This window comes from Suncus etruscus, chromosome 7 (assembly GCF_024139225.1).
Source record: "Suncus etruscus isolate mSunEtr1 chromosome 7, mSunEtr1.pri.cur, whole genome shotgun sequence".
NCBI lineage: Eukaryota > Metazoa > Chordata > Mammalia > Eulipotyphla > Soricidae > Suncus > Suncus etruscus.
In genome coordinates, this window is record NC_064854.1 from 128,933,833 (window position 1) to 128,956,726 (window position 22,894).

The 22,894-nt window shown below is 35.4% G+C and overlaps 1 protein-coding gene across 3 annotated transcripts in view; it reads right to left on the bottom strand.

Moving 5' to 3' along the window:
- ERC2 (ELKS/RAB6-interacting/CAST family member 2) overlaps positions 1 to 22,894 on the bottom strand; it is a 1,176,444-nt gene that overhangs the window by 590,585 nt on the left and 562,965 nt on the right. For all 3 annotated transcript variants that reach the window (XR_007497514.1, XR_007497513.1, XM_049776157.1), the window contains exons 8-11: positions 19,321 to 19,458; positions 9,813 to 9,953; positions 6,272 to 6,412; positions 2,330 to 2,365 (exon numbers count right to left, since the gene is read on the bottom strand). Coding sequence is in view for 1 of the 3 variants with exons in the window: in XM_049776157.1 (XP_049632114.1) it covers positions 2,330 to 2,365; positions 6,272 to 6,412; positions 9,813 to 9,953; positions 19,321 to 19,458 (456 nt within the window). In the remaining 2 variants the exon portion in view is untranslated. The remainder of the gene's footprint in view (positions 1 to 2,329; positions 2,366 to 6,271; positions 6,413 to 9,812; positions 9,954 to 19,320; positions 19,459 to 22,894) is intronic.

Consider the following 22,894-nt stretch of genomic DNA (forward strand, 5'->3'; position numbering starts at 1 on the left):
ACTCATTAACCCGAGTCTACTCTAAAAAGAAATAAATAAATAAAAGTGAAAAAATTAACATGGAAAGAAATTCTTCAGACTTACTGAAAAACAAAGAAAGAAAAACAGAGAAATAACCAACTTTAGGGGAACAGTACATAGGAGGAAATAGTGGACATTCAAATAGTGATTTGGAAAATATTTAACTGTATGAGGAAATTCTTGATTGTGTCATCAAAAAAGGATCTGTCTAGGGCCTTGCAATGAGGCCAACCCAGGTTCAGTACCCAACATTTCATGTAGTCCCCTGTGCCTAACAGGTGTAATTTCTGAGTACAAAACCAGGAGTAATTCATGAGTGCTGCTGGGTGTGACCTCCCCCATGAAAAATTAGAATCTGGAACTGAACAAACACCATCCATTACTTGGTGACAATAAAGTCACAAGAAAAAATAAAGAATGAATGAATGAAAGGGAAGGATAAGGGTGATCCCCCTTAGAACAAAAGGAGAGAAGAAGAAGGGGGGGAGAAATATAGGCAGAAAGAAGGGGGTAAAACAATAGTAACAAAAAATGGGTGAGAAACAACTCAAGTGTTTTTAGTGATGCTCTGGTGCAGATACGTAAGGCTATTTTATTTCCTTCTATGCTTTTCTGGACATCTGCATAATCTCCACTGTGCTCATATTTTTATAAGGAGAACAAAACGGTCATTTTAGAAGACTATCGAGGACATAAAATCCATCATGATGCATCTACTTCAGTTCAAATATGAATTGGACCCTGAGACTATCTGCAGACAGAAGAATTGAAATAATGAAGATTTGGCTATATTCCCAGGATCTCAAGACAACAATGAATTAGTTTAATTAACTCAAAGAAAAATATCTGTTAACAGCTCTTGAATTAGTCGTCTACAGCACTAAAGAGTTGGTGTTTTCATCCTAAAGACCCATCACTGGGGTGAAATGAAAGCTAAGTTCAGTGACTGTCTTATTAGTGTTATTTCTGGACTTTGTCTAAAAGTGAACAGCTCTCTCTTTGACCCCACCCAAGGATGCTAAACTTCAACTGTGGTATTGATAATAAATTTTTTTTTTTGCTGTAGAAACAAGCCCAAGGCATAGCCAAAATGTGACAGTTTTTTCCCTGTCCTTAATGATTAAGTAATTCAATAGGATTGCCTTACACCTTTGTAAAATTATCTAAAGTAAACACTCATTTTCTCCAGGGTCTATTCTTGTTTTATTTATTTTTCGTCACCTCCCCACTGATTTAGCTTACATGTGAAAACTTTCATCTAAATGTTAAGTGAAAGGAAATTTAGAACATTTTACAGCATTGCTAAAATCTTATTTGGAAAATTAGGTCAATAAAGACAATCCAATAGGGCTTGGGGAAATCTGATTGAAATAGTAAAATTTATTTTAAAGAATGGAGGTGGAGTCAGAACCTAATTAGACATATGAAATGACTTTTGTATCATGTTTTATGTATCCTGGAACAACAACAACAAAATTGCTAACTACATATTTTTCTTTATGGATGCTATTCCCTTTCTTCATGATGGGATTTTATAGAAAAAGATAATTAGGATGTATTTTGCCAAAAGAAAAATTCTGGTTATCATTATAAAATATTTCTCTCAGTGAGTCACTCAGATTAACTAGCAACAACAGACATATTCTTCCTTAACAAGTTACAGAAAGAAACTGCTTCATATAAAATGCACACCTGTTATCAGGATACAAAAAATTAGTGGTGGCATTTGGGCCAGCTTCATATGTATATTTTTATGAGTTACTTGATCTGGTACTGTTAAGATATAATCAAAAATATTATTATTTATTATAAGGACACTACATTTTAGTCTGTCTTGAGCCCAATGACATTCATTTAATTCTGACAAAGTTCACAATCATATTAATAATTTACCAGTCTTAAGGAGTCTATTCCTCTTTTTTAAATCTAAAGATATTTTAACTTCTATCTCTTGCATGTAACATGGATCGAATTGTTTGCTATTTTACAAATCTTCTTCCTGACATAAGTGGTGAAGAGTCTAAGAGAGAATGTCATACACCTGTATTTTAGGTAACCTCTGCTTTTCTGCATAAAGTTAAGGAGGAAATATCAGAGCTAAGAATAATTCCTTAAGTTATCAATTTTTAAACTGCACATTAAAAAGAAATGGCAGTGGTCTCCCTCTTGGTCATTTCTTTTGATAGAATAGATATTGGAAGAAACTCAGAAATAGTTTGAAACCTTCCCAGCATGGCACATGGTGACATGTTATCAGACATCCTCATGCTTTCATATGTTACAGCGGGAACTTTCAGAAATGACTTACTGGATTGTACATCTGATTGAACAACTGCTCAGCTTGCTACATTGCAAAGTTGGGGAGGCATTGAAGCACAGACAAGGAAAGAAGGAAAAATCCAGAAAAACAGCATTAGCCAACGGATCCAGTGCATTTGCACAGACGAACTAAACTGATCTTATTTTTTTAAAAAAAAAATTGTTTCTAAACATTCCACAGTGAAAGTAAGAGACTCTAAGGAATAGAAATGTTGACTTTGGCTCCTAAAAAAGAATATCTGGAATAAGAAATTTAAGGTTTGTGTTACTTTGCCTTTCTCAAGTTAAATAATCCATGAAATAAAGAAAACTGTCCGCTTTTGATGATACATGAAGTGCGGGCTTCTCGCAATGAATCAGAAGGACTTTTGGCCAAGTCTGCCATTTATTACCAGAACTTTAGAGATGGTAACACTAAAAGATTAATTAAATCTTATCATTAAATGTATAGTTATTTTATATTAACATGCATTTGATTTTTTATTCAGTCTAACTTGAGAAAAATATAGCCATAGCAAAATATCAGGAATGAAAGGCATTATAGGACTAATAGTAATAAATGAAAGAAGATAAAAATGAAAGTCAGCAGAAGGATAAATAGAACCAAAATATATCATTTTTATTGCACTTTACCAGTGTCTACTATTCATAATGAATAAAAATATAATATTCAGAAACTACTCTATTAGACTTCATATATGTCAGAATTTTGCTATTCTCCTGTCTATTTTATGTAGAAAACTGAAATGTTTGTGGATTTCAATGCACTAAATGTGATTTTAAATATACTCTTGAGTAATATTTTTTAAACAACTGCTTCATTAATATGGGACTTTTTGTCAACATGTATACAGGGACTTTGCAAAATTTTTTAAGTTACTTGAAGCTAAAACAAGTGCCCTTAAAATGTCTTAATTGAAAGTAAATGTTTTAATAAAGTAAAATATTTAAAAGTAATTTATCCAGTTGAAAAATAATCTTTTTGAAGTTATTAATTAAAATTATTAAATAGAATAAAATCCATTTTAAAGTTTTGTTATTCCTGATTTCTAGCAAAATGTACTTCTGCATATTGAATAGCAAATGATCTTTTGAAAGACAAATGATTCACACATCACTATTCTGGTTCTTCTCAAAATGGGATTATTTGGATTAGTGAATACTCCTTTTTAAAAGCATACTGAAAAATTATAGATTGGTGTTATTTGGTTGTACTGTGTTGTCAGTGTTATCCATATAAGTAAAGATTTTATGATGGAATGTTTGTTTCCATAAGGTCATAAGAGATGAGATGGAGTGTGGAAAGATAAATCACTTACATCACAGCTTTTGGAAATATTAAATAAATGTAAATGGAATAAAGGGTAGATAGCAATTATGTGCATGGATGTTCTCCATGAACTTTCATGTTAAAATTTATCTTGACAATTACAAGCTAAGGTCCATGTTAAAAAAAAATAATAACTCCACTTGAATTCCATTGTTACAGATAGGCAAAGTTTCTGTTCATTTAAATATAACTATGATGCGTAAATTTTTGACAAAAATACCTAGGTACTCACAAATCTTGAGCAAAATTCCATTGAGAATTCATGGTTTGTTTATGACATAATAAAACTATTATGTTTTCAGCTTTCACTTAGTAACCCTTTATATTTTATTCACAAGTCACATAGCCTTTTATTCAAAAGGAGGTCCAGACACTCCTTAAGTTTTTATAGCTGCTTATTTTTCCATGAGTAAATGATGTGTTTATATGAATATTCACATACTGTTGGCTTACATTTTCAAATATTTCGTGTAGATCTCAATTCTTTTTAAGGTGATGGGTACTTGAGGTTTTTATGAAGCTATTTATTAACAAAAATTAAAGACTACTAGAAAAAGTATTTTAAACATTTAAATTTAGTTTATGCTGGAGAGCCAAAAGTAACAAAATAGCATTTGTAGGTTAGTCATAAAAATGTTTAAATTATAATTACCTTACTTAATCGCACTCTACTATGCATTTAGAAGATAATATAAACAGTGTGATTTTATACATAGAAAAATTATTTTTTCATAAATTAAATAGATCCTTTACATGAAGACAACTACATTTGTTATGTTAATCCTGGTGATATAGCAGAATATAAAAATGTCAAAAATTATGCTTAGATGTTTACAGAACTTGACTTGCAATATTCAGTATAGGGTATCTACTTGAGTCTACTAAAATGCTTTCAAGAATTTCTTCAGCGAACCCTAGCTTTACTGAAACTATACCAAATTGCATAAATGATGATTAATATATACGCATCCATTTCATGAACCTCTTCCTTTGAATTACTGAAGGATTTAAAATTCTATGAATAACTACACTAAAAGGGAAGTTGTCAAGTACATAGCTGCAGACAACAAAATATCTGTGGTTGCATATTCATAGTGACACCTCAGAGCTAAGGAAGAGCAATTTTTATGCCCAAATATATCTGAGGGCTTATGTCTTAGAGTGCTGCAACTGAGGTAGGTCTATACATCTAAAGACATTAATGGCCATTAAGAGTCAATGAAATTCTTTTTCTAAATTCAGCTTTTTCTAGAAGATTTTTTTAAATCTTAAAACCTACTTTATATCATGCAACTGTTCATTAAATAAAAATATTTTATAAATTTATTAATATGCTTACTATAGATTACAAAAATGTGCTATTTTTCAAGATGATACATCCAATGTATATATATGTATGTATGTATATAAGTCATAATCATTCACTCTCAAATATACAATTTAAATTTTCCAGTTCACTGTTCAAGCTTTTTTACTTAACTAGATACTATTTGAAAAAAACATGAGATATTGTTATAACTTAGAAATAGATTTTTTCATTATGTTGATTCTCTTGCAATTTTTTAAAAGAGATTTGATTCATACTATTTATCTTTTTCTCTATGAATATGCAGGCTTCATTAGTATACTGTTTCCTAAAACAATGTCCTAAAATTCTGTAATGAAGTGAAAACATATAATAACATTTTAGTTTTATATTTCATAGGATAAAATCACATATAGGAACTTTTAAAATATCCAGAATAATTTCTCCACAGATATGTGATGTTCTCACATCCATATCATGTTTTCATAACTTTAGCAAATAAAACTCTATTTCAGTGTGTAATGAATTACCCAATGTCAAAAGCCCTATTTGATTATTTCAGATTCTTATCCTCTCTTTTGAGTAAATTTATAAGTTGTCAAAGGGAAACAAAATGCTTAAACTCATAATGTCATGAGTTTTATGTGAATGATGAGTGCAGACATACCAAACAACACAGGGAAAGAGTCGAAGAATGATGCATGACTGGAAATGTACTTCACAAAAATGTCCAGTTCAGAAAAAAAACATGTTAATGCTGCAATATTGATGCTGTTTTCTTTCCCTAGAACTCAAATCCATTTTTGGTTAAGTATAGTCATCCCATAGATATTCTATGGAGTTGACTATTTTAACAAATGTCTAGAACCAGTGTTGCAGGAAAACTATATTATACAGTCCCCAAACAAAAATTGACCTACTTCAGAAAGCAGTAAAACTTATCAACATATAATGGGATCCCTGAATTTTTTGGTCTGTTGCAAACAATTTCATTTATCTATTTTGATAGTTGAGATTTGCTCAGAAAGTAAACGGCTGGGCTCTATAATATTTTTCACTTTTATTATTTTCATCTGTTTGTTTCAAGATGTTCTCAGACAGAAAACAAAAGGTAAGTGTCTAATTTTTTAGGTTCACGGACAGATTTGATGCAGGCTTCTCAGGGCTCAAGTTTAATTTGTTTATCAGCAGAAAGGATAAAAGAAGAGTGTATCTCCTATGAAAAAAAATGTCTCTTCTTTCCCAATGTTGTAAATTTGTGACAGAATAATATATTTTTCTGAGGCTTCACTTACCTTTTTTAACTGTGCCTCCAATTTGCTGCATTCTTCTTTCTTTTGCTCAATGGCTATTTCAAGAGATTTTAATTTGGAGTCCCTTTTCAGCCCTGCAGAGGCTAATGAAGATGCATGTTCTTTGAGGTCAATTAAACTAGACTGAAAGCAAAAGAACACTGGTCAGGAAAGCGCTGAAATTCATACTAGTGATGTCTTTCATTTGAATACGTTGATTCTCTATATAACGATAAAGTGCCCATTAGAAAGAAAATGTAAATACAGTCTTAGTAAGGTAACAATAGCCCGTGTTGGCTAGGAGATTTCAGTTGGCCAGTTGACAGGACTGAATAGGATCTAATTGCAGTTGAAGCAAACAGTGTGGTCAGTAAATGCATGTTTCACATGTCTAGGTCATGCTAATGATGGAAGTCCCAAGGTGGTCTTTCCATGTCATGGTAAAACAGACACTCTGAACCTTCCAATTATATTTACTGCTGTCAGGTTCTGCAGACTCTAAGACAAATATAAAAGAAAATACCAACTTTAATATTCCCCCCAGGGATAAATCAAGAAATTACAGAAACACAGTATTAGTTTTTATCAAATTCCATTTGTTGAACAGGAAAAAATGAGCGTTTTCCCAAACATCTTTAGTGGAATGAAAGATAAAGTCATTTAAAGCATTGGAGTAAATGATATGTTCCAGTCTCTTTGTAAACCCAGCATCAGCAGATAGGATGCATTTTCTATCTCAATTATGAGGTTACCTAAATTGTTCCATTCATCAATCATATCCAGAAAACAAGAGTTTCCCCATAGGGTCTGATTCTAAAAAATGAAGAAAAACACTGGCATATATACTAATATATGCAAAGTATAGAGTGTAACTTTCTTTCTTTTTTTTTATTTTGGTTTTGGGGCCAGCCTGGTGGCACTCAGGGGTCACACTCCTGACTCTGCACTCAGAACTCCTGGCAGGCTTCGGGTACCATATGGGATACCAAGAATCAAACCCAAATCAGCAGCATGCATGGTAAATGCCCTCCGCTGTGCTATCACTACAGCTCTAAGAGAATATTCTTTTATATCTAAGAACAATGGCCATTAAAAATGTAAAGTGATTGTCGCATCTAATTATGTAACAAAAATGTTTTATCCCAAGTATAAAGACATTTCTTTATACTAATTTCTAGCACCACTCTGCATAAAGTGTAAGTATTGTTGTTACCTGATTGCTTTATAGACACCAAAATAACACTACCAGTGATTTCCAGAAATGTGTTTGGAACAGTCCTCTAAGGGCCAAGTTATTTTATCTCACTGTAAAAGTCAGAAAATAAAGCTCCTATGAACTGAGTTTCTTCTCCAACATCTTGTGCTATTAGTAAAATATACAGGTTTCTAATCCCAAAACCAATGTTTTTTATCTTATAGTTTTCATAGAAATAATAGTAAAGGAGACTTATAACCCCTTGTCTTTGGTATAATGAAACTATTATCCCTCCAACTAAATAATAAGCAATTGTATGACATCTTCTCTATAAAATTATAATTAGTCAATGACAGGTTTATGTGTTGACTTTGGCACTGCCTTTGGTCCACAGTTTTGATTTGCTATAATGTCATTTTGCATATAGAATAATATTTACAATTAATTTACTTTAGGTAAAAATATTAGTCTCTGTTATCTGAAAGGGCCTTTGGAAAGCCTTTAAGAGTAGAAGTAGGTTTTCATGAGAAGAGGAAAGTTTTCCTGTGGACTGACGGAACTTCTACCTGTAAGATTCAAGCCTACTTTTCTGATAGCTTAGTCTACTTCCTAGACAGCCCCTACAACTTCCATCTCCTTATAATAACTTCTTAATGTAACCTATTTATTCATACTGTTCTGCTTTCCAGAAGAAAACTTAACTGATAAATCTGCCTCAAGAACATAACATACAGGAGAAATTAATGCTTGCTGAAATGCCTGTCTGTAAAATCACACAATGCAGGCATTGTTTACAAAATTATTTTCATGTAAAGCTTACTCCCTACTATGTCACTGAGATCTCTTCAGTTAGAAATGTTTATGTTCATTTAAAGATGCAAACCCATACGTAGTTCTTGTGATCTGTAAAGAATGCCACAAATGAAGTTAAAACGTTGATGTCTTGTGCTACACACCAACTAAAACAATAATAAATCTTTCAGCATGAACTTAGCCGTACAGCAGGATAATGAAAACTTAAGTATTATATCTATCACAGAATTTCTTTTAAAATAGGTTATTTTACGTTCATAATGAAGGTGAACTTCGTTTCTAAATTCATGTTCACTATTGCATTAAAATGTTCCCAGTTCTTTCTCTTTTCCTATTTGAATTTTTTTTTAATTTTATTCTCTTCTTTGATTATGAGGGCTTCTAATACTATGTTGAAGAAGAGTAGAGACAGTGGACAGCCTTGCCTAGTTCCTGACCTTAGTGGAAATGCTTTCAGTTTTTAGCCATTAAGAATAATGATAGCTGGGGCCAGCGAGGTGGCGCTAGAGGTAAGGTGTCTGCCTTGCAAGCGCTAGCCAAGGAAGGGCCATGGTTCTATCACCCAGCATCCCATATGGTCCCCCAAGCCAGGGGTAATTTCTGAGCGCTTAGCCAGTAGTAACCCTTAAGCATCAAATGGGTGTGGCCCAAAAAACCAAAAAAAAAAAAAAAAAGGAATAATGATAGCTGTGAGCTTCTTATCAACGGCTGTATCTATCCTGAGGAAGGTTCCTTCCACCCCTATGCTGAGGGTTTTCATCACGAATGGTTGTTGGATTTTAACAAGTTATTAAGCATAACATGAAAAGAATATTCCAGAAGCAAAAGCCACAATTAGCCTGTGCCTTTATGTCGTCATGGAACCTCATCTCCTTAAACCCTCCTTTTGGGTATATCAAGACCCTTTGAGACACACAAATGTATATAAAATATCCAACACTGCTATTAGCATGTAATTGGTCCACAGTAGAATATGCTAGTAGTATTATTGAATTATCAATTACTTTAAATTAGGGTTGATAATTATTATTTAAATTATTTAAAATTGGGGCTGGAGAGATAGCATGGAGGTAAGGCATTTGCCTTTCATGCAGAAGGATGGTGGTTCAAATCCCGGTATCCCATGTGGTCCCCCAAGCCTGCCAGGAGTGGTTTCTGAGCCTGGAGCCAGAAGTGACCCCTGAGCATTGCTGGGTGTAATCCAAACCCCCCAAAATTATTTAAAATTAAATTAGTAATTATTAAATACTGCTATTGATATCATCCAAGGAAAATAAGATGATGAGATATTGAAGAAAAATTTTAAAATACTCTACACAAATGCATCAGGAAAGTTTCAAGAAGCTGTAATTATATGTAGTTAGTGCATATAAGTCAAGTTATTGAAGAGAGCTACTGTGTATATTCTTGTATGAAATCAGTTAAGATTCCTCAAGCCTTTACATATTCCCACAAAGTAAGTCTCGAGTTTATAATGTCTAAAAAATATACATGATTAAGTTTATCAATGTGGCTTTTTTGTTTTTCCTTGCTCACCTCTTTCTCATTCAGTTCAGCTTGTAAAGCATTAACCTTTTCTTTCAGGTCTTTGTTCTCTTTTCGAAAGGATTCTATCTCTTCTAGTCTTTCTCGGTCATCTCTCTCCCGCTGTTCTTTCAAACGTTCTATTATTCTCTCCTATACGTATCAAAAAAAAAAAAAAGAGGAAGAAGAAACTGCAAGAAACTATTAACATATATGCTTTAGCACTCTACTAAAAGAAATTGGAGAAGCCAAATGCAAGGGATGCTACCGGAACTGAAACACAAGGTATTCAAACTTAGGATAACGAAGAAAGGCTGAAAACTGTCACAAATGAAAGTCTTATTTTTCAACCTCTTTAAATTTAAGAATAATTTTTAATACTTTTCATTTCTTATCATTTGCTTCATGTGATCTGAGATCAAACACAAGTTATAAGGAGCTTGTTTTGTTTCGTTTTGTTTTGGGTTACACCTGGCTATACTCAGGGATCACTCGTGGCAGAACTGAAGGGATTACCTGAGTTCCTGGAGATGAAACCCAGGATTGGCCATGTGCAAGGCAAATGTCTTTCTTCAATGACATTGTAATATAATTACTAATGCAAAACAAAGAATGGCACAATTTAGATACAATGGCTTGTGTTTTCAATGAACAAAGCATTATGAGGATCTATCGATTCATTTTTACAAATATTTTTCTTGAAAACAAAAAACAGAAGAATAAGTGGAACATTATTGACTGGTGAAAACTATGTCCATCAGGTAAAACATTAAAACTGATTTTATGTATACATTGGAAAATGATAGTTTTAAAATTTAAAAACTAAAGAGAGCTATCTTGAGTACCAAGAAAAAAATCAGAATTAAATTAACTATTTGTTTTGGATTAACTATAAAATAAATAATTTAAATGACTGTCATCCAATGCAGAGTGTTTCTCATGAATCAGAACAACCTCTGAAGTTTAATAATGTACACAGCTAATCTATACCAAGTTCTTACACATTGATTCAAGGTAATCACATTGATTCAATGTGTACTGTAGTTTTAATGCTCGAAAGATTATTGTAAACGGGCATTGTTGAGCTCTTTTTTTTCTTTCTTACCAGAACTCTAATTAAAAATGATCAATTCCACCCCCACATATCCATTTTCATTTGCCTCAGAAAAAGACAATTCTGCTCCTAGCCCCAAAAACCTGACTGTTGATGGGATGGTCTGCCAATTTATGTGAGCCTAGATTTTCTTGTTTTCTGCTTGTTACCAGTAGCTCTGGTTCAGATCTCTGTGCTGCAAAAAGTGTTAGTTATGATCATCTCTTACCCTTTACCCACTTTTCATCTTATTAATGAAGTTATCATCATCAATTTTCAAATGACTTAACTTAACACTCCAGCTCTGAAATTGTTCTTGATTCACATTAGAGAAAGATTTCCAAGAGCTGTACCATATGACTCTACAATTATGAAAATCTTATTTAGACAAAGGAGGAGGAGGAAGAGGAAGAAGAAGAAGAAGAAGAAGAAGAAGAAGAAGAAGAAGAAGAAGAAGAAGAAGAAGAAGAAGAAGAAGAAGAAGAAGAAGAAGAAGAATAAGAAGAAGAAAGAAGAAGGAAGAAGAAGGAAGAAGGAAGAAGAAGAAGAAGAAGGAAGAAGAAGAAAAATCTTATTTAAACAAAGGAGGAGGATGAAGAGGAAGGAGAAGAAGAAAGAAGAAGAAGAAGAAAGAAGAAGAAGGAGGAGTAGGAGAAGGAGGAGAAGAAGGAGAAGAAGAAGAGGAAGAGAAGAAGAAGAAGAAGAAGAAGAAGAAGAAGAAGAAGAAGAAGAAGAAGAAGAAAGAAGAAAGAAGAGGAAGAAGAAGAAGAAGAAGAAGAAGACGACGACGACGACGACGAAGAAGAAGAAGAAGAAGAAGAAGAAGAAGAAGAAGAAGAAGAAGAAGAAGAAGAAGAAGAAGAAGAAGAAGAAGAAGAAGAAGAAGAAGAAGAAGAAGAAGAAGAAGAAGAAGAAGAAGAACTTGACTGAACTCTCTTCTTCAATTTCCATCAAAAATTCTCCTTGGTTTCTCAAGACTCTTCATAATTCGAAAGAGGATCAAGGATCAAAGTGTCACATGAGCTAGGTTCTCCATAGCTTAAAATAATACAATGAGAATACAAAACAGAATCAAGATTATAGAAGTGCTTTTCCAGACTGCCAAGAAATGTTTGTTTACTTCCATATTCTGTCTGTGGCATCGTGGTAATCAACAGAAACTCCAAAATATTGGCTGGGTTAGAGCTAAGTTGAACAGCACCTTTTCTATCCTGAATTTATGATTAGCTAAGTGCTATCATGTGACCATAACCTTTTTCACAGTAGAGAGATCTGAACCGGAGATACTGGTAATAAACAGAAAACAGACAATCCAGGCTCAGATAGGTTGTCAGACCATCCAATCGACAGAAGGTGCATGTTGGTCTCAGCTGCTCTTTGATCTACCCATTCCCATCAACCCAGTGCCATAAATAACTGTTTATAGCTAATCAAGAAATTTGAGGGCTGGTTCCCTTATGATATCCATCTAAAGTGATAATACCATTCAGACATATATTTTACTATAACTATTGAAACTTTTTAGTATCAAAATAAAATCAAAAAAAAGAAAAGAAAAGTTTCACTTGGATGGTTTGCATTGGATTTCCGAATTTTGTTTCAAATTATGCAAGATCTGTTAAAGAATATGAACTCTCCTTTCACCTTTCTTTGGATGAGCAATTAAAAAAATTGCAGCAACTACACTAAAAGATCTTTCTAAAACCCTGTAAACCCTAACAAATAAATAGCTCAAGACAATGCCTGAGACATTGGACAAATGGAAAATAGAACTTGATGCAAAGGGAAGTTAAACACTTAGTTTGTGATTTAAATTCCCCTAGGGAAGAATTGTTCTACTCCAGTTACAACAGTTTATACATCCAAAGCTTTCAAGGGGGAAAAAGTGCCATTATTGCTTTGCAGTTATTTAAAAACACATTAAAATAAAGAACATCATTATAATACTAGGGTGGAAACTGGAAATAGAACAAATAAGCACACCAATTGCCTTCATATATTTGTTTCTTCTTGAATGTAGCTACAGTTATATCAGTAAATGAATGGTTATATCACCTACAAAATAAGTAAATGGTTTCAGAACATGGTAAGGACCTCAGGCTTTTAATAATTTCAACAATGAAGTCCTCACTGTCTTTTGTCTAGATCTACTCCAAAAGATGCCAAATGACACAGTCCAAGGTCCTTCTACATCCATTACTCTGCTACATGTCTGCGAGAGTGATGTTTTGAAACTCTCAACTGATCATGTCACCTCACTACTTGGAAATTTCCCAAGGAATTACTCTGGCCACAGTATGTAGCATGTACTTCAACTTGACTCCTTCTCCCAGATAATTTCCCAGAAGCAGAACTTGGATCTTATGTTTCTCTTAACCCAGGGCTGGGCAAACAGTCTGGAATGTAACAGGCAATTATAAAAAGATGAAGAAAAGAATAAAAACTTAATGTGGTGATCACCTTGACTTCAAAGAAAAGGAAATCAAATTAAGTATTCGTGTGTTAACACCGAGAAGGTGTCAGAATAATTTGGAAGTAGGTTGGTTTACTCTAAGCACTTAGATTATTGTCTGGGCATCGATGACAAAAAATATCAGCAATCACTATTATGCTTTTAAGTGTTATTGATGATTCAATGCTACAAAATAGTTCTCCGTCAATCACAGAACTAATTTAACTGTCAGCCACACAGGACCAGATGTCAAAAACATGTGTTAAAAAGCCCTAATATGCCATGATCTACTTGATTAACAACTAACATGCAGAAATTTCAACAATGTGTTCCTGTTTTCGTCTTATTTGCATTGGCAAGTGTTCCTTGTACGCTGAAATGGCTCTGCACAGGACTAATCTATTTGTGCTTTATCACCTAGAGGGAATTGAATCGCAGTAGCCTTCAGCTCTGCTATCTGCCTTTCTCAACTGCTTATCTGCTATGTTGCTACACCCAGGCTTGGCTGGACCAGTTTTAAAAATACTGTGGGTTCTATCTCCTAGGCTTCTGTGTGTCAATCGTAGAAGCAAGTCATATTTAACTCACTAAGTGGCATAATTCTTTACACCGAATACTTAAATGTTTATATAAGTTCCTAGAACTAAAAAGAATTAACACGCTTTCTGGGATGCCATAAGTAGAATGGTGAATAATGCCTAATAGAGTCTATTTATTGGTCCGAAGACAGCAAATAATTCAGTGTTCTAGGTGTCCATGGTTTTCAATGAAACTTTTCTTGTTTATTTACACTTTCTAGTTCCAAAGCATCTGTTCAGTTAAATGTAGAAAATACAAATGTGTGAAGAAAATGCCATTAAAGGCAATTTAGATGTTGTGAATGGCACGATGATCAAAGGGTTGAATTTTCATTTACTGCCATCTCCTTCAGTTGGGGTGAGTTTTAAATACTCCAGATGATGCAAAAATTAAAAAAATTCCCAAAACAAGGACAAAGGTAAAGCAAAAGTGGCTTTCTGGAATGCCCTGTTAAGAGTTCGTATGAGTATGGGCTATGACTGGCTAATGGAAAAGGGGACATTTCATCTTCAGACAAGTCATTTCACTTCATTGAGTGTTAACTTCCTATCTATCAAATGGAATAGCATGGATTTAATGTTTTCCATAGTGTGGTCCTTTTATGTCAGAATCACTGGCTATCAATTCTTGTTTTGATTTTTTTGGGGGCCACATCTGGCACTGCTCAGGGGTTATTGCTGGCAGTGCTTCGGAGACCTTAAGGGATGCCGAGAATTGAACCCAGAAAGGTTGCGTGCAAGGCAAATGCCCTACCTGCTGAACTCAGGCCCCCACTGGGTAGAAATCCTTAAAACAACAGGTTCTTGGACCTCACAGTAGAACAATTAAATCAGAATCCCTAGGAAATGGGACTCAATAAATTGTGTTTAAAAAAACTCCCCCCAGAAGATACGATTATTAAAAAATAATTTACTGTATGCTCTCTAGCATCTTGCAAATTCAGCCCGATTCATGTGTTCCCTGTCTTTTTTAATCTACTACAGAAAACTTTTCTGATAATATTTTGAAAATTAAAAATAACATATTTTCACAAAAATTATTCTATTTATAATATAATCCTGAAGCTATAATCTTACTTTTAATAAGAACATGAAAACCAGTCATATATTAAAGCTCTTTCTAAAATATCTAATATTTTATGGTGCATCACTAAGCCACACCTGGTGGTGCTCAGGGCTTACTCCTCACTCTTAGCAGAACTGGGGGGACAATATGCAGTTCTGAGGGTTAAATCAAAATTGGCAGTATGCAAGATAAGTAAGTGCCTTACACTTATACTGTCTCTCTGGCCTATGGGTCATTTTTAAATTTTTAGACATCAATGTAGAACAAAGTTTACCTACAGTATTTCCATCTCAGAGACTTGAGGATCATGCAAAGTACAGACTCACAAACTATTCTAGTTGACTTAAGTAGTATAGCTAGAGTATGATCATTTAGAACATTTAGTTTTCCTTATAATTAATTCATTTATTTATGCTTTTCAGAGGTGTTCATAAGGGCTTCTCCCAAGAATATTGACCAACTAGGTAGATAGTTCAATGCTTGGGTCCTGGGGTGGTAGCGATCACCAGGGTCACACTTGAGAATGCTTAAGGGGTTGTGCAGGGCTGGGGATTGATGTTGGGTCTCCATGTAGGTGTTGCTTGCGGCCCTAAGTACTAAAATATCTCCCTAACCTCATCATCTAGATTTTCAGCAGGCACATGAAGTGTTACCAAAGTAACAGTCAACAAAACCTTCTCTTTTGACTTATCTGAGTTTAGGAAACTAAAGAGCATTTATTCCAATTTCCTCATCCTACAAAAGGGAAATATGAGATGCTGGGAAAGAAACTTGCTGAGATTACCCAGAGAATTAACAGAATTAACGCTTGCTGGCCCTGTTCCCAAGTTTATAGATTATAGTCACTAAAGGCTGGTAGGCTGTACCACTAGAGCATATCTCCAAAAGAAATACATTGGTGTGGGGAGGTTAACAATGGTGGTGGGATTGGTGCTGAAATATTGTATGCTTAAGACTATGAATAACTTTGTAAATAACAATGTTTTAAATAAAAATGTTTTCATAAAGCAATAAAAATAAATTGTAAATAAAATATAAGCAGTTGAAAAAATAAAAGAATACTATCTCAATATAAAACATGATCGTATGGTATTAATCTCCAAAGCCAATAAACATGAGGGCCAGGAGGATCAATCTATAGTAGGGAGCTTGCCACAAATAGTTGGGGAGTGCAGTTAGGGCAGAGGAGGGACAATGACAATGATAATTGGAAATGATGGCTCTGGACAAGAGCTGGGTGCTGAAAGTAGATAAAAATTATATGCTTGATTCCCTTTAAGTAGAAATATTGCAAACCACATTGTCTAAAGGGAGAAAAGAGAGAGACAGAGAGAGTGAGAGAGAAAGATAAAGAGAGGAAAGAAAAAATATGTGTACAACAGAGGCAGGCAGAGAAGAAGGAAGGAAGAGAGGGAAACTGAAGGCATTGGTACCAGGAAATGTGTACTGGTGAAGGGTGCTGTACATTGTATGACTGATAATCAATCATGAACAACTTTTTAACTATATTAAATATATTTATATATATATATATATATATAAAGAAATAGAGTATAAATGAATTAAGCATTTTTTTTGGTATTTTGGGTCACACCCGTGTGATGCTCAGGGGTTACTCCTGGCTAAGCGCTCAGAAATTGCCCCTGGCTTGGGTGGACCATATGGGACGCCGGGGGATCGAACCGCCGTCCTTCCTTGGCTAGCGCTTGCAAGGCAGACACCTTACCTCTAGCGCCACCTCGCCAGCCCCGAATTAAGCATTTTTTAAAGAAACTGAAAAAATTTCACATCTTGCCTTGCACTTGTGAAGAGTCCTATACTGTGTTAGAAAATTTTAAATCAAAAAAAAAAATGGGGGGCCGGGAAGGTGGCGCTAGAGGTAAGGTGTCTGCCTTGCAAGCGCTAGCATAGGACGGACTGCGGTTCGATCCCCCGGCATCCCATATGGTCCCCCCAAGCCAGGGGCGATTTCTGAGCGCATAGCCAGGAGTAACTCCTGAGCGTCAAATGGGTGTGGCCCAAAAACCAAAAAAAAAAAAAAAAGATGGAAAAACAAAACCAGAATGGAGCCTATACCAACATTTTAAAAGTTAAGGTATCTTTTTGTTTGCTTGTTTCAAGCTGAGTTTTAAAATCATTGTGACAATAATGTGCTTCAGACTGCACTAGCATATCATACCCACAACCAAAACAAAAGTTTCCTTTTACAGAATCCTGATGGAACTTTCTTGACCCTGCCTCTGGAGTCCCCTACTTACTAAATAACTCAAAGACTACTGGAGAAGGACCCAAGGAACTCACTCCCAAATTCAAATTCCTTACCCCTGAGAATGCACTGCAAACACTCTACACAGGAGGAGATCAACCAGGTGTTTGGAGTACTTGCAGACTAATTTATATAGAATGGAAAGAACTAGACATTAGGAGTGGGTAAAGTTCAGAATGCACAATTGTCTCAACCAAACAATAATTCATTTTTTCAAAGTATACCTTCCCAATATTAATCAGAAATAAACTTCTGAATAATTTCCTTATTATTTTCTCTTTTTTCATAAGTCCATACAAAATCTATTCCGCTACTCACATTGTACTCCTGACCCCCCCCCCCCCAGTTCCCATGTCCCTGGTTCATTCTCCCTCTACAGGGTGGCAAGACTCCTCCATTTTTTCTGTTAATTTTTCCTGAATGCCACCTTCTATTTGAGGACCTCCTTAGGATCCTCCAAAAGGTACTCTGACACCTCTTCTTGCTTTCTTTGCCATTTTTTTAGGAAACAATACCCTTAAAAATCCCATTTTTATTTATTTAATCATGATTTTATTTATCTAAATTTAGGGTTCTTACCCATTCTCCTCTTTCCTGCCACCCCAACACCTAGAGAGCAGTGCCTGTCACATGGTTGGGTTTCATTCAACATGCAAGGAGCGCCCTCAGCCCCATGAACTCTACAATGCTCTGAGGGGAGTCAAGCTAACATAGAAATATAAATGACTGACTTGTACTTGGCATCTAGCAGAAAAGAACTATTAATGACATAAAGAGATCTATGGCAAATAGGAATATTAAAGAAATCTGAATAGTTCATGATTTGTAATGTTCATGAGAGCATAATAGAGCTTATTAGGAGATTTCCCTGAGGATATTATTAAGAAATAACAGCAAAAGATATAACTCACTGCCATACTGTTATAAATATTCTCTACAGCATAATATGTTTACTCCAAATATAACCTTCTGAGGTAGGAGCCATAATTCTCCCGTTTTACAAAATGGAGAAAGTAAAGCAGTAAAAGGTTAAGTAATTTGTCTGAGGTAATATGTAAAGTGTTAGATCTAGGATTTGAACCATGGAAATATATACATATATATTACTGGAAATCCGTATTCTTTTCAGCTGTGCTATAAATATTCTCAGTATGATAGGCAGGATGCTTGATTTTCAAGTAGCCAGCTGGTTCTATCCCCCTGGCAATGTAGAGATAGAACCTACATCCCAGGGCAATTCCTGATCCTAGAGCCAGAAGTAACCCTCCAAAATTCTAAGGAAGACAAACTCTCCAGAAAAGAAATAGATTTATTCTTGTTTTTGTTTTGGGGCCACACCGGGTGACACTCAGGGGTTACTCCTGACTCTAGGATCAAAAATCGCTCCTGGCTTGAGGGGACCATATGGGACACAGGGGATGGAAGTAGGGTCCATCCTGGGTCAGCGGTGTGCAAGGCAAATGCCCTACCACTGTACTATATTTCTGGCCCCAGAGAGGAAATAGATTGAGAGTAAGGGACATAGTAGGCTGGATGACAGCAGAGGTCAAGTATAAGAGAGGGAAGAAAAGAAAAAAAGGAGTGAGGGGAAGAGAAGTGAAAGAGAAGGGATGGCAAGGTACTGAATAAGAAGGGGAGAAATGGAATGTGAGGGAAAAGGAAAAGAGCGAAAAGAGGAAAATAGTTAAAAAAAAAGATAAATAAGGAGAGAAAGTGAAGAAGGAAGGTGAGATGGAGAGAATCAATGAAGGCAAGCAGAGTAGATACTCAAAGAAAAATCCTATCAGATGAAAGAATAGACCTGATAAGCCATGTTATTTGTGCTTTCATTCTCCTAAAATAATAAGTTAGTGTTGGTCTTTCAGCATAAATAGAGGTGATGTGAGGAGATTTGTCTTTCAGAAGACACTCTGACGTCTTCAGGGTGCTACATATACTCAGGAGGGTTAGCTTTGGAGTGTGACTTTGGAGTTCTAATCCAGTTAAAACTGGGTTATGGAAGCTGCGTGGAGAAATGTAAACACATTTAAACATATTTAAATGCTAGCTTCTACTGCAAGCTTACCTTCTCTGACAAAGCCTCCTCAAGAGTTGCCAGTGCAGTGTCCGTATTACTGGAATCTGTCTGCAAACTCTTCACTCTGTCCTTCAGATTGGTCAGTTGCTTATCTTTGTCCCTAAGCTGTTCTTGCAAGTTTTCAATCTAAAATCAAAAGAAAATTTAATGCAAATCTTTTTATAAAGAGAAACTGATAAAAAAAATATGAACCGGAGATTATATATGCAGGACTTATTTATTCAGTGAGCAACACATGCCTTGAGATCCCACTTTCCACCAAGAACTCTATCAGTATCTAGCAGAGTCTGTGTAATTATTAACTCAACTCTTTTAATTCAGTATTAAACTTCGCGATATGTCAACTGTTGTCAAGTAGTTGCTTCAAAATAACCACATGCAAAGCCAAGTAGGTTATCACCAGTAGACTGTTAATGGGAAGAACTTGTGATATAAATCAAATGGAACAAGTACTAAACACTCCATTTGGCAACGAAGTCATGTGTTGGCAACCAACCAGACACTTTTATCCACTATCTGCAGCCTGAAATAAACACACCAAACAGCCCATTATAACGCCTGGTCTGGTGCAGCAGCAGGAACCTTCTCCCAGGCATGGCGTACATTATCATTCATGTTTTTATGTTCTGCTCTCCAACCACATATTTCTTATCTAAAGATTTTTTAAAAGCTCCACTGTACAAACAATTTATTCATATTAAGGGTTTTTAAATGACAAGGAATAAAAGCAGTACAACTCTGAGATAAGTCCATTCAAAACATTTGTGTTCTGTACCCAGGCATTCCCCGAAAATCATTCCAAATGCATGGTTCATAATGTGTAACTCAAAATTTTGTTGATGCATTTAGCTGGACTCTGCAATGCAAATAGGGACGGTAATTCTGCAACAATGAGGAGGAGGTAAAGAAGGAGGAAGAGGAAGAAGAGGAAGTAGAAGACTAAAACAGGGTAAGCAGAGTTGACAGCAGTAACAGCCTCAAAATAGCCCTATATGCAGAAAATGAGCCAGCTAGCCCTTGACCTCCAGAATGTGGAACTTGTCTAATTTTTCCAATAGTTACAATTATGTGGGCTATGAATTTGTACTTTTTTTATTTCATTCTACATTCCCTCATTCTACTTTGTCTTCTCAGACATCCTAGATATTAATGTAGTCTCCAAAAAAGTTAAATAACTGAAACTAAATCATTTATCCAAATGCCATGAGCTCCTGTCTAGCTACAACTGAGAGTTTATTGATCCTCCATGGAAAACAGTGGAACTGCAAAAGTATAATCATCTGCAGTCAAAATAGGCATCCTCCATTCCAAACAAGTATTCATGCAGTCACACTATAGTTTAAGCAAATATTTGGGTAATAATATGAATGAAAGCCAGCAGCTGAGAAGACTGAATCTTAGCTATTGAGTCTATGTTATCTTGAAATTATCCATATAAGCATACATTTGTGTAAGCATAAGAGTGCAAAACATTGGTGATTCCAAATTGATTAATTTGGTATCTTTTTTATCCCCGACTGCCACCCTCAGCTGGGATACAGTACCGCAAACAGAAGGACAGGTGGTAGCAGTGAGGACTTTGGTTATTCTAGGGGAAGAGAGGAAAATAGAGGTTCTAAGGGGTTGACTGTGAGTCTATGATAGGGTTCCTTCCACTATTACCTCACCTTGGACTGTACATAAAAGGAAGTTGCAGGCCTGAGATCCTATCACTGTGTGTAGGCAGAAACTAATAACTGGAAGAATTTGGGCTGTTGAGATATAGGCATGTGCACGTAATATAACATTTTCCTCATATAAAGACCTCACCAGAGGTGTCCATAACACTGCGGGCAAGAGCTTTGGAGGTATAGATATGTATAGAGTTAGGAATGTACCAATTCAATAGATGTACAAAATTATTAGTGGAAGAAATTCTGGCTCCACTTTAAAAGATTGCACCAAAAAATTACTAAGAATGATTTTTTGTGAAGAAACTCAAGATGTAGAATAGTAAGTAGCCTAAACATGGAAGAAAGAACCACTATATAGATAGGGACATATGCACTCATTAATCACTGGGACCTGATATGGCAAGATATGGGCCTGCAACATTTGAGCTGCTTCTCTGTCAGAACTGGCTCAGAAGAAACCAATTTCAATGAAGTCATAGCTGTATCCCCTACAGATAACAGTGCAGAAGAGGTGAGGGCCAGGAGAACAGTTCATGACTGGAGATCACCAAAGCCCAAATTTTAATGGCTTCAAGACGACAAATCTCAGAGCTATATGATCAATACTAAGAGAAAACATTTTTTTAAAACATTTTATTTAAGCAAGGTGATTACAAGGTTATTCATACTACAATTTTTATACAGGTAAAGTTGTTCACGATTGAGTTAATCATCCAATGTACAACAACCTTCACCAGTGCACATTTCCCGTCACCAAAGTCAACAGTTTCCTTAGTGTCCATAGGGCAAAAGCAGTTCTTGATGGAACAACCAGTTTTCTTAACTTCACCTTGGTTTTCTGTCCTGCTGATTTCCAAGTTCTAACCAGAGGAACCTATCTATAACTTGTTAGGTTCGTGCTAACAGCCTAGTGATAAGACAAAGAGACCACCCAGCAAGGCAAGTCACAGAGTGGGGTTTTATATGCTTAGCTAGCTAAAGGTCCAAGACTTCCACCTGGGAACAGGCTTCTGAAAGTCAAGGACCCTGAGTCACTTTCCCACTCGGGTTAAATAGTCATCATATCCATGCTTCAAAGCTGAACGTACAGCCCCAGGAAGCAGATAAAAGGAATACACCATTCAGATGCCACAAGATACATAATTCAGACATTACAAAGCTGATCCTTTAAGACCTATCCTAAGTGCACAGGAATGGGTGCCATGTTCTGGGTCTTGTGTTTTCCTTTCTCTTCAGCTCTTATCTGAAGGCCAAATTCCCACAGCTAACAAGGAGGTCATACAGAAGCAGTTTAGCAAAAGCAGGGATTTTATGAGAAAAGAGGGAACCTCAGAATTCTAAAAACTCAGTGACTCCCCATTGCTTTCCAGAAAGAAGAAAAACTCCCAATATTGTACATGAAGCCATTCCTAATAGGCCATCTGAATCTCAAACCGTCTCCCAAAGGAGGCCCCAACCATACCAAACTCACAGGCTACCCGTTATTCTCCAGCACAGGTTCTCTTTAGTGTCCCTACAATTTGCCCAGTTTGGAATACTCTTATCACACCAAAATCTCACATTATTTTTTACTTTGATCTTTTAGATATCAATGTATTTATCACCTCCTTTAGGAAACCTCTGACTTTTCCTCCCACTCCAGCTGTTTCTTTTATTTTTCATTTCCCACACACTTTTAAAAGCATCTCCTTGCTTGTCACTACAGCACGATGGCCATCTATTAAGAGAAGTGTTTTTGCCAAACACACTATTACATTTATGACCACAATGTGCAATTGGTTGCTGATACAAAAAATAAATTTATTAGGAAGGAAGAATGGGACACTAAAAAGTGATTTTTACTTAAAAGGAAGAGACTGAATCAAATGATGGCCAAGTATCTTTAGCTC